This window comes from Cherax quadricarinatus, chromosome 100, assembly GCF_038502225.1.
Source record: "Cherax quadricarinatus isolate ZL_2023a chromosome 100, ASM3850222v1, whole genome shotgun sequence".
Lineage (NCBI taxonomy): Eukaryota > Metazoa > Arthropoda > Malacostraca > Decapoda > Parastacidae > Cherax > Cherax quadricarinatus.
This window is the reverse complement of record NC_091391.1, coordinates 3,725,466-3,738,591: the sequence shown is the minus strand read 5'-3', so window position 1 is coordinate 3,738,591 and position 13,126 is coordinate 3,725,466. Positions and strand designations below refer to the sequence as shown.

General features: G+C 39.6%; 1 protein-coding gene across 2 annotated transcripts in view; it reads right to left on the bottom strand.

The window, feature by feature from the left end:
• Positions 1 to 13,126, bottom strand: part of LOC128704691 (C-Maf-inducing protein) — a 616,555-nt gene that overhangs the window by 27,519 nt on the left and 575,910 nt on the right. For both annotated transcript variants that reach the window (XM_070079595.1, XM_070079596.1), the window contains exons 8-10: positions 8,936 to 9,028; positions 4,043 to 4,199; positions 305 to 418 (exon numbers count right to left, since the gene is read on the bottom strand). In XM_070079595.1, coding sequence (XP_069935696.1) covers positions 305 to 418; positions 4,043 to 4,199; positions 8,936 to 9,028 — 364 coding nt within the window. The remainder of the gene's footprint in view (positions 1 to 304; positions 419 to 4,042; positions 4,200 to 8,935; positions 9,029 to 13,126) is intronic.

The window sequence follows — 13,126 nt, the reverse complement described above, 5'->3', positions numbered from 1 at the left end:
CAGTGTGCAAGCTGAAGATACTATCATCTGAGCCACCATTAGTTTTAGTGCAAAATAAGTAAAATGACATATGCAAAATTTGTAATAATTAATTTAATTTTTTAGGGGGGGGGAGTGAGGGGAAAGGGGGAAAGAGTAGGCAAAAAAAAATTGTGTTTTGGGGTTGTGAAAGACAGGAGAAAGAGTAGACCAAAAAAAAATTTTTTTTTTTGTACAGGGTGAGAGAAAGAGGGGAAAGTGTAGACAAAAACTAAAGATTGTTTTTGAAGGGGAGTGAGGGAAAGCAGACAAAACAACAACTTACATCCTGAGCAGTGACATTCCCTCGGAGTGCCAGCAACATACACGCACCCAGAGACTTGACCAACATTCCTAGGAACTTCTTTCTCTTGCAGCAGCATGAAATAAGCATCTGCAACTGTAATTAAAACAAGGGTTAATTATTATTGTTATATAAAAACTAAGTGCTAAACCCACCAGGGTCATACAGTGCTGAAAACAAGGGCGAAGCATTGATTAACAGACTAACAGAGGGGAGAGTATCTGGTAATGTCGACTGTCTGTTACCCCGTTAACTGTCCAAATGTAGAGCTACGTTTTCGAGTGTAGCGCTCTGATCTTGATTTTCTCCATTAGAAATCATGTAAAAAAAATAGATCTACGTTTGGAGTGCTACACTAGAGAACATAGATCTATGTTTGGACAGTTAACGGGTTAAATCCAAGCGATATTGTTTTATCATGATAATAACAATAAATGATTTATTGTGATAAAATATAGTTTATTATTATTGTTATTATAACATTATTATAATCATGGGATTATACAGCACCTGTGGGGGGGGGAGGAGATGGAAGGTATTCAGGCTTAAATCAGGGAACTGGAGCACAGATCCAATTCCCTAGATCAAGAGCCCCTCACCAGCATCAAGGAACCTCCCTTGAGGGGTATGATAAATACAATAAGCAGTTTTATCATGATAACAATAAACGATATTGTTTTATCATAGCAATAAACATTGTTTTATCATAATAACAATAACAGACTTTGTTAAATCCTGAATCGGTTTACCTAGTGGAATATAACAATAATAGATAATTCACAATTTTACTGTTTACAAAAAGCTCCAAACCCATGTGGGTCATTCAGTACATTTGCCGTTAAATGTACGTATTCTCTATTTCTTCTACTAGAGTACTATATATACTATGTAATTTATTGGAAATATATTATTGCATATGAGGAATACTTCCACAGGGTATCCCTCACAGGGGAAATATCCTGAGGAAATGTGAGGAATATCCCAATGGATACCTCCTCTCTGAGGGATGTTCTGTGGTATTCCTCACACTGATAATTATTGACCCTTAAACTGTCCAAACGTAGATCTATGTTTGCATGCGTAGTGCTCTGACCTTGATTTTCTGCATAAGAAAGAACGAAAAAAAAAAAACCATTGATCTACATTTGGAGCGCTACTCAAGTGAATGTAGATCTACGTTTGGACAGTTTAAGGGTTAAAGACAAAAGAAAAACTTAAATAACATTTTTATTGTTCCAGTAAGGTAATTAAAAGTTAAGAAAAACAGAGACTTGATGCTTAGTATGAGGAAAAATATATATCTTACATAACAAGATATTACAGTAGAGTTGAAGAAAGGATCAAATTCTTTGCTGGTATTTAGAAGGTTATCTGAATGCTAGTGAATTGTTTTTGATCCTACCATCTGGAGAACTCACAGAATTTCAACCCTAATAAATCACTGGAGATCATGTATAATTACCTTTGGAAATAGTTTTCAACCTTCTGTTGTATTGGAACAATTTTGCTATGTACATATAGAGCTTAGTACAGTGGACCCCCGCATAACAATTACCTCCGAATGCGACCAATTATGTAAGTGTAATTATGTAAGTGCGTTTGTACGTGTATGTTTGGGGGTCTGAAATGGACTAATCTACTTCACAATATTCCTTATGGGAACAAATTCGGTCAGTACTGGCACCTGAACATACTTCTGGAGTGAAAAAAATATCGTTAACCGGGGGTCCACTGTAATGACTTGATAAAGCTCTACAAAAAGTGAAATATTGTTCTAGTGAAAGCTTACTTTTCCCAGTGCCTTTTCTATTTTCAACAGTACATTATTTGGTATCTAAATCAAATTGGGGAGGAGGAGTATGGAAGAAGTGAATGTTTTCAGATACTTGGGAGTTGACGTGTCGGCGGATGGATTTATGAAGGATGAGGTTAATCATAGAATTGATGAGGGAAAAAAGGTGAGTGGTGCGTTGAGGTATATGTGGAGTCAAAAAACGTTATCTATGGAGGCAAAGAAGGGAATGTATGAAAGTATAGTAGTACCAACACTCTTATATGGATGTGAAGCTTGGGTGGTAAATGCAGCAGCGAGGAGACGGTTGGAGGCAGTGGAGATGTCCTGTCTAAGGGCAATGTGTGGTGTAAATATTATGCAGAAAATTCGGAGTGTGGAAATTAGGAGAAGGTGTGGAGTTAATAAAAGCATTAGTCAGAGGGCAGAAGAGGGGTTGTTGAGGTGGTTTGGTCATTTAGAGAGAATGGATCAAAGTAGAATGACATGGAAAGCATATAAATCTATAGGGGAAGGAAAGAGGGGTAGGGGTCGTCCTCGAAAGGGTTGGAAAGAGGGGGTAAAGGAGGTTTTGTGGGTGAGGGGCTTGGACTTCCAGCAAGCGTGCATGAGCGTGTTAGATAGAAGTGAATGGAGACGAATGATACTTGGGACCTGACGATCTGTTGGAGTGTGAGCAGGGTAATATTTAGTGAAGGGATTCAGGGAAACCGGTTATTTTCATATAGTCGGACTTGAGTCCTGGAAATGGGAAGTACAATGCCTGCACTTTAAAGGAGGGGTTTGGGATATTGGCAGTTTGGAGGGATATGTTGTGTATCTCTATACGTATATGCTTCTAAACTGTTGTATTCTGAGCACCTCCGCAAAAGCAGTGATAATGTGTGAGTGTGGTGAAAGTGTTGAATGATGATGAAAGTATTTTCTTTTTGGGGATTTTCTTTCTTTTTTTTTTTGGGTCACCCTGCCTCGGTGGGAGACGGCCGACTTGTTGAAAAAAAAAAAAAAAAAAAAAAACATTATTTGGATTCATGTAAAGTTTGTCTGTAAATGAGCCTATTCTAAAATTATAATTAATATTTTTAGGTCTATAATTAGGCTGTCCAAAATGCTTTGCATAACAATGGGCTTTCCTCAGAATATTTAATATGTGCAATGTTTTCTTGAAATGGCAATCAACGTATACAAATGGCAAAGCAATTCAACCTCAATGAATTCTTATGAAATAAACATCTTTATTTTTAAATACAGAAATGTAATAAACACATGGACACATCATGGTAAGTAAGCAAGTAAGTTTATTTAGGCACAGGTACACATGGTAATACAGTGGTACCTCTGTATATGACCTTAATTAATTCTAGAAGGCTGTTCAAGTGCCGATTTCTTCGAGTACCGAACAAATTTGTTCCCATAAGGACTAATGTAAAGCAAATTAATCCATTTCAGACCCCAAAAATACACTTACGAAAGCACTTACAAAATTGTGCGAGTTGGGAGCTGGACGTATACCAAGGTACCACTGTAGATACCTTGGAAATAGATACTGACATTGGTTTAGAGAGATACTAGCAAACACTAGGATATATTTATTAGAAAACATTTTGGTCCTGAGACCTTGATCACTTCTGATCAAGGTCCCAAGACCGAAATGTTTACTAATAAATGTGTCCTAGTGTTTTCTTATGTGTCTTTCTAAAACAGGTACACATAAGTACAATTATCATACATAGTGTAAATTACCTAGGGTAACCCAAAGAAGTCAGACAAAGTGACTTATTTCCATTTGGGTCTTTGTAATATATTATTATTTAAACCCCACATTTAGTCCCTGTAGAGGGCCTCAGTGTGAAGCTAAGATGTACCCCAGCGTGATCATCTTTTGTTTTCTCCATTTGTACTTAACAGTGTTAAGTACCATAACTTACTATTGAGGCCCAGGCTGAACCTTCATCAACACAGGCTAGAGAGGAAGGACATAGGACACTCAGCCATCCCTCCTTGTCATCACGGGTCCCTAGCACCATTTGATGGACTTCACATCGTGGGTCAGTCCCAATTTGCTCGATGACTGGAAGGATTTGTCTGCCAAGAAAAATTATAATGAATGGCATAGTAGTAGTAGTAGTAGTAGTAGTAGTAGTAGTAGTAAAGTATTTTTGTGTAATTTTTTTTTTTTTTTTTTTAACTTCATCTTAATACCTTGCATTATAGATCCATTAAAAAACAAAAACTATGTAGTCTTAATACTAGTCTTAAGTTGTCTAGAAATACTGTGCAGCCTATGTTCTCTCCATTTATTGTATATTTTAAGCAGTTATTTGAAATGTTAACTTGAATTTTGAGTTTAGTGGTACAGCATAGTACTCTTACAAAAAAAAAAAATTGCACTAGTAATTTTTTATTCCTTTTTAAACAAGAGAATAATAGAAATATACATTGGGATCAAATTAACTATGTCCCAAATGAAACAAGTTGGGAAGATATCCTATACAACATGGATCCGAATCTTTGGCTAAGAAAAAGGAAGAGAAAGTGTAAACTAGAAAGAGAGATGCTTCCTCTACAGGTAAAGGTGAAGAATCACAGAGCTGCTCAAAAGGGCCACTCTATCTGAAATACCAGAGGCACTAGCCAGAACAATAGAAATTATTGAATGTATGATTAAGAAATCATACAGAAGCCAAGAAACACAGGAAGAACTTAAAGCAATAAATGAAATGGAAAAAAGAAGAAAAAAAATTCTTATGTCACATCTAGGGGGAAAAAAACCACATCCAGTATTGAACCCCTGCTTCAGCGTAATGGGCCGTACACAGATGACAGCAAAGAAATAAGTGAGATACTTAAGTCGCAGTATCATTAATCAAACTTGGGTTGACAATTTAAATGAATTTCTTATGATTGAGATTAAAAATTTGGTTAATTAAGAATTTCTGATATAATCCTTACACCACAGGACTTGAAAAAAATAATAAATGACATGCCCATGCACTCTGCCCCAGGCCCAGATTCATGGAACTCCATGTTCATCAAAAACTGCAAGATACCTCTCTCTCTCTCTTAAATGTTTTATGGAGAAGGAGCATAGACACAGGGGTCATCCCACAGCCACTAAAAACAATGGATATTGCCCCATTCTACAAAGGTGGCAGTAAAGCAGTTGCAAAATATTACAGACTGATATTACTAGTGTCCCACATCATGAGTCTTTGCAAATGTTCTAAGAACATAAGAAAGGAGGAACACTGCAGGAGGCCTGCTGGCCCATACTAGGCAGGTCCTTTACAATCCATCCCACTAACAAAATATTTGCCCAACCCAATTTTCAGTGCAACCCAAGAAATAATCTCTGATAACTCTATCCACTCATTTGCAAGTCCCAATCAAATCCAACCCCTCTCACTCATATATTTATCCAACCTAAATTTGAAACTACCCAAGAAGCAAGATTGCTAACCACTTGGATACCCAATGTTGCACAACCCAGGGCAGCATGGGTTTAGAGCAGGTCACTCCTGCCTTTTACAACTATGTACTGAACCACTAAGACATGCTCTTGGATGCACGAATAACAGGAACAGTGGGTAGATGGATCTATGACTTCTTAACAAATAGAACACACAGAGTTATAGTGAACAGAGTAAAGTCAGAGGTAGCTACAGTGAAAAGCTCGTATCACTCCCACTCTTTTCCTCATCCTCATATCTGACATAGAGAGGTAAGCCACAGCATTGTGTCCTCCTTTGCTGACAATACCAGAATTTGCATGATAGTGTCATCCATTGAAGATAATGCAAATCTCCAAGCAGACTTTAACCAACTCTTTGAAAGGGCCTCTGAAACAATGTGAAGTTCAGTAAAGACAAATGTCAATTATTCTGCTGTAGAAAACTCTGGGAAATAAAACTTTCACTGCATGTAAAAGTACAATAAGGCACCTAAATTACTGGTGGGAATGATTGAAGTCCCTTGACCTGTACTCCTTGGACAACAGGCTAGAAAGATGCATGATATTATACACTTGGAAAATCCTAGAGGGACTAGTCCCAAATCTGCACACAGAAATCACTCTTTATTTAAGGAAAAAAACTTGGCAGGTGGTGTAATATCCTCTCAGTGAAAAGCAAGGGTGCCATGAGTATGCTAAGAGACAACACAATCAGTTTCAGGGGCCCAAGACTGTTCAACTGCCTCCCAGCATACATACCTGGAGTTTACCTGGTGAGAGTTTCGGGGGTCAATGCCCCCGCGGCCCGGTCTGTGACCAGGCCTCCTGGTGGATCAGAGCCTGATCAACCAGGCTGTTGCTGCTGGCTGCACGCAAACCAACGTACGAGCCACAGCCCGGCTGATCAGGAACTGACTTTAGGTGCTTGTCCAGTGCCAGCTTGAAGACTGCCAGGGGTCTGTTGGTAATCCCCCTTATGTGTGCTGGGAGGCAGTTGAACAGTCTCGGGCCCCTGACACTTATTGTATGGTCTCTTAACGTGCTAGTGACACCCCTGCTTTTCATTGGGGGGATGGTGCATCGTCTGCCAAGTCTTTTGCTTTTGTAGTGAGTGATTTTCGTGTGCAAGTTCGGTACTAGTCCCTCTAGGATTTTCCAGGTGTATATAATCATGTATCTCTCCCTCCTGCGTTCCAGGGAATACAGGTTTAGAAACCTCAAGCGCTCCCAGTAATTGAGGTGTTTTATCTCCGTTATGCGCGCCGTGAAAGTTCTCTGTACATTTTCTAGGTCGGCAATTTCACCTGCCTTGAAAGGTGCTGTTAGAGTGCAGCAATATTCCAGCCTAGATAGAACAAGTGACCTCTAGGCTGGAATTACCAATAGACCCCTGGCTGTCTTCAAGAGGGAGCTGGACAGGTACTTTAAGTCAATTCCTGACTAGCTGGGCTGTGGTTCATATGTTGGTTTGTGTATGGCCAACAGTAATAGCCCTAATCCACCTCACGGTGGATCAGGGGTCAACGTCCCAGGCTACTGGGGCGTTGACCCCTGGAAACACCCTTCAGGTAGACTCCAGGTAATCTAGTATGTCTTTTTTTGAGGTCTTAGGGATCGTAGGAACCTAGCTCTATTCTCCAATAAGTTCATAACTTCACATAAGACAGTTCATGTACAACAGTTTGCAAGAACATTACCATGTTATGTGACAGTCTACTGTACAGTATGTATATTATGTGGACAATACAAGAAGACTTCACGCTCTGTGAACTGACATCAAGAGGTCATATAGCTATACAAGTTAAGAAAAGAGAGCTCCCTTAACCCATAAACGGTCCAAACGTATATATACGTTTTTACAACAATTGAAAGTATGTAAAAAAAGTAGATCTTCTTTTTGTTTTTTTACATTTGAAAATGTGTAAAAAATCTTTGATCTACTTTTTTTTTTTGTTATATTTGAAAATATGGGGAAAAAAAAAACGTAGATCTACTTTCGTAGCACTACACATGTGAACATAGATCTGCTTGGACCATTAAGATAAGATAAGATAAGATTTCGTTCGGATTTTTAACCCCGGAGGGTTAGCCACCCAGGATAACCCAAGAAAGTCAGTGCGTCATCGAGGACTGTCTAACTTATTTCCATTGGGGTCCTTAATCTTGTCCCCCAGGATGCGACCCACACCAGTCGACTAACACCCAGGTACCTATTTGCTGCTAGGTGAACAGGACAACAGGTGTAAGGAAACGTGTCGAAATGTTTCCACCCGCCGGGAATCGAACCCGGGCCCTCCGTGTGTGAAGCGGGAGCTTTAGCCACCAGGCCACCGGGCCAAGGGTTAAGGACACCAGGAAGTTATTGTTTACAGAAGAATGATACATAAATGAAAATTTTATACGAGAGATAGTAACTTATGACATTTGAGAGTATGAGCGATGCTCTTTCCTGTCACCCTTGTTGTATTATTTAACTGCATATTCAACACTAGAAACACTGTATTATGTAGATCTCACTGGAAATATTTATGTGGTATACTTGTAAGAATAAAACTGACACTAGAAAATGTGTATAAAATTAGTGGACAGTGGTACAGTGACAAAGAATTATGGAGTAATATAACCAAAACAAAAAGTAACAATATTCCAAGTGCTTTTGTGATCTCTCACATTAACTAAGGAATAAAATGAGAAATTACATTACTTTCACTGTGGTTATATTGCATATTAAGATATCACCTGTCTGTTATCTTATTCCATAAGATTATGGTTTTATTAAATGTTACTTAATAAAAATGAATACTAGGAAATTATAAAGTCCTACGATCATACCTGGGCCTAAGTGATGTCTCCTGCATCAATCTAGGAACAGACTTACAAAAGGTAAAAGAATCCAAAGAAGGAAACACATTAATCATCACACATTTCTTAGTTGTCTTTCCAGAAATGCTTAGATAACACACAATAAATGATCTTTTGAACTGAATTTTCTCACTCATCCTTTAAAGGATATACAGTGGACCCCCGCATAACGATTACCTCCGAATGTGACCAATTATGTAAGTGTATTTATGTAAGTGCGTTTGTACGTGTATGTTTGGGGGTCGGAAATGGACTAATCTACTTCACAATATTTCTTATGGGAACAAATTCGATCAGTACTGGCACCTGAACATACTTCTGGAGTGAAAAAATATCGTTAACCGGGGGTCCACTGTATATGTACTACTGTGCCAGTATCAAATACTCATCACAGGGAATCAGATTCTATTCAGAGACCCTTATTAAATAAAAGGATGGGATCTAAAAAAGTAACTACCACAAGACAGGTGTGAGAGCACTAGTTTCAACCTTTATAAACACAGCTAACCTGATGAATTCCTCGTCTGCGAGAGCCACATCAGGAAAGGGAATAGGTTGCAGGAGCTGTGCCAGGCCAGGTCTCCAGTCATCGTACTCGCAGCTGCAACAGAAGAAGAATCTTAGTAAAGTACTGAGTTGGTGCTCTAGAATCTCAGGGATGCAAAACTTTTTTCACTCTCCAGATATTTATGACTGAAGTGTTCCACCAGAACCCCATACAGGAGGACCCCACTTACACAGCAGGTTAGGTTCTGGGCTACTGTAGGCCTTGCTTATACAGCAGGTTAGGTTCTGGGCTATCGTAGGCCCTCCTTATGCAGCAGGTTAGGTTTTTGGCTGCTGTAGGCCCTGCTTATACAGCAAGTTAAGTTCTGGGGTACTGTAGGCCCTGCTTATACAGCAGGTTAGGCTTTGGGCTACTGTAGGCCCTGCTTATGCAGCAAGTTAGGTTCTGGGCTACTGTAGGCCCAGCTTATACAGCAGGTTAGGTTTTGGGCTACTGTAGGCCCAGCTTATGTACCAGGTTAGATTCTGGGCTACTGTAGGGCCCCACTTATACAGCAGGTTAGGGTCTGGGCTACTGCTTAACAGGAGGCCCCTGCTTATATGGCAGGTTATGTTCTGGACTAGTACTGTAGTACTTAGCAAGGGCCTAATGATAGTCTCTAGTCAGTCCTGGACCCAAGTGTAGGATTTTAGTGAATTTTTTCAGCCACAGTATTCTGACAGACACACATGATATACAGTTAAGCCAATAGAAGGTATTCACTGTCACAAGTCACTGTTAAGTTTAATTTTTTGGGGTAAGATAATGAGGGCCGCAATATTGCCACTCATTGGTCACATGTGGCCCCTGGGCCATAAATAATACATCCCTGCTTAAGATTTAAAAGTACATAAAATTCATATATGGTGACTTATATGGTTACTTGTACGTATTGTCATATCACTGTACCGATAATTTAAATCAAAATCATTAAGTACAGCCTCTCCTCACTTAGTGACGTACTCGTTTACCGACAAATCGGATTTACGACAGGCTCTCTGACCAGTATGCATACCTAAATAATGTATATTAGAGCTGATTTCGTCTCTTCTCTTTATTACAATATACAGGTCTCCCTGCACATTCGCGAGGGTTAGGGGATCAAGAACCTCATGCATTTTGAAAATTCGCAAATGTTTGGTGCCCAAATATATTGTAGGGAAATACAATAATAACATTTACTTAGCCTGACAATACTGCTTCCTTAACCTATTGAACCATGAACAATCATTAAACATATGAAAATATGGTAAAATATTGTACTAGTGCCAGCCCTTTTGGTAAAGAAGGTGGGAAAGACTATAGAATTCAAGAAAGAACTCATTACAAAGTACCAAAGTGGAGGAGGAAGTGAGAGGGGAGAATGTGCCTTCTTCAGTGATTGTATGATATATACGATACTAAAGCAGCAGGAGTCGATAAAGGTTATAGTGCCAGCCAGCAATAAAGTGTAGCATTAACAGTGTAGCAAGTAAGTTAAGTGATTAATTGATAGAAAAAGGACAGCACGAACCTAACTCCTCCAGTGTTGTCGGAGTTGTATAGGGTGACTGACAACACCGCCGTCTCTAGTCTCTACCACCTCAACCACCACTATGTAAGGCTTATGTCTCAGTGGCCCTTATACACCCAACAACACCAACACAACAACACTCATGACATAATGACATATTTTATTCATTCTAGAGTACGTATATGTCATGTTATTAATATTGTTTATGTCATATTAGATAAATTATGATAGATAAATAAACCGTAGAGTTGATATTAGTGTCATATTGAAGGACTATCTTGTCCTATCTCCAAACAAACTCTGCCACTGCCACAATTCCTAACATATGTAATGACATATTTTAAATATGATTGGGCGGCTGGGAATTCCTGAATGTTCGAAGCCCGCAAAAGTGGAAAACATGAATGTTGAGGGAGACCTGTACAGTACACTACTGTATAAACATATAAAAATACAGTGGACCCCCGGTTTACGATATTATTTCATTCTAGAAGTATGTTCAGGTGCCAGTACTGAACGAATTTGTTCCCATAAGGAATATTATGAATTAGATTAGTCCATTTCAGACCTCCAAACATACACGTACAAACGCACCTACATAAATACACTTACATAAATGGTCGCATTGAGAGCTGATCGTAAACTGGGGGTCCACTGTATACCAGAATTGTTATAAATGGTGCAGAGGTGGCAGTAAAACAATATCAAAGATGGATGACACAAACCCTCTACCATTATAGTATGCTCCTTACTTAGCGATGAATTTGTTGACGGATGTGGTCTTAGGAACAGAACTCAGTCATTAAATGAGGAGAGGCTGTACATAGATTCTGTTGTTTGTAACTTAAAGCTCTTCAAAATTAAGTACATAGACACTTAAACTTAAAGCTCTTCAAAATTAAGTATATAGACACTTAAACTTAAAGGTCTTCAAAATTAAGTACATAGACACTTAAACTTAAAGGTCTTCAAAATCATTCAGTACATATAGTATATACTGTAACTTGAAGCTCTTCAGTATTGTACTGTGTATTGACACACACAACTCTGTGTAAATTTTACTTCACATGAAAGGCTAGTGACTGATGAATTTTGTAGTGGTGACACAGAAATGTAGACAACTTGTAGGTAAGATACATTTGCACTGATCAAGAAGTGAAGGAAACATTTTAACACAAATAGCTTCTGGAGTCTTATAGGAGGACTGAATAAGTCACTCACAGTGAAACAATGAAAATCATGGAAAAGATGGCATAAATTTAACATGCAGGTGCCATCAGCTAATCAAAAGTGCTTGAACCTAAGTTCCCTAATCAGCATTAAATGCAGGCTGTGGGAAGATATGGCCTGATGTATACCTGGATAGGGTTTTGGGGGTCAACGCCCCTGTGGCCCGATCTGTGACCAGGCCTTGTGTGGTGAATACTTTAATAGGTTCTCCCTTGGTTTAACCCTTTGATTGTTTTGGTCATATATATACATCATACGTGCCACTGTTTCTGACGTATTTATACGTGTAAATTCTAGCGGCTTCAAATCAAGTGGGAGAAAGCTGGTAGGCCTACATGAGAGAGAATGGGTCTGAGTGGTGGGTGTGCACCCTGTGAAAAAAATCTGGGACTCAGTGGTGCATTGTGGGAACGCCATCTTGGTAGTCCATTTTCACCATGCCTTGCAGTAAGAAGTACCTCACTCCTCGGTGGATTGGTCTTTTGTTCCCAAGTGATAGCTATAACAGCCGTGAAAGTGTCAGTTAAAGTGAATTCCATGGTTTTCAAGTGGGTGTGACCGAAAACAGTGCCCAGGATAACGTAATTAGTGATGAAAACCCAGATGACCCACGACCTTCCACCTCTGGTACTGAGCCAGCTCGTTCACATTCACCTGTACCAGGGCAAAAGAGGAAACTATTTGCTCATGTACAAGACTCAGATGTGAGCAGTGAAAGTGATAGTGATAGTGATTTCGAAGCTATTGAAAGTAGTTCTAGTTGTGACAGTGAGGGTGAATATTCCCCAGTGAAGCAGCAGTATGTATTACGTAGCATGCAGTCTGGTAGTGTGTCATATGCTGTTCCAAGGGGAAGGAGTAAATCTCGGAGCACATCCCGTGGCCCTACACCACGACCTGATAGTGAAGATGACGATATTGTTACGATGGGTATGAATGATGTGAGTGAGGCAGCAGGTGGTGGTGGTGATAGTGATGGTGGTATGAGTCATGTGGCACAAGCAGAGGGCCACGCTACTACCGATGCTGCTGACTCTGCACAACTACAACCAGCCTCACCCAACCCCACACTCCCACAACCTGCACAACCACAACCTGCACAACCACAACCTGCATAACCACAACCTGCACAACCACAACCTGCAGAACCACAACCATGTTTCAATATCCAGAACCCACCAGCAGACCGCATCTGGGATTGGCAGGAAGGTGACAAGTTTGTTCCCAGTCCCCATGACTTTGATGAAACACAGAGTGGAATATGGCCATCATGTACACTTGGGGACAATGCTACTGAACTTGAATGCTTTCAGTTATTCTTTGATGAACCCCTGAGGGACATTATTGTCAGGGAAACCAACACATACTATGAGTACACCATGGCAAATACAATTCTCTCACCAAGATCA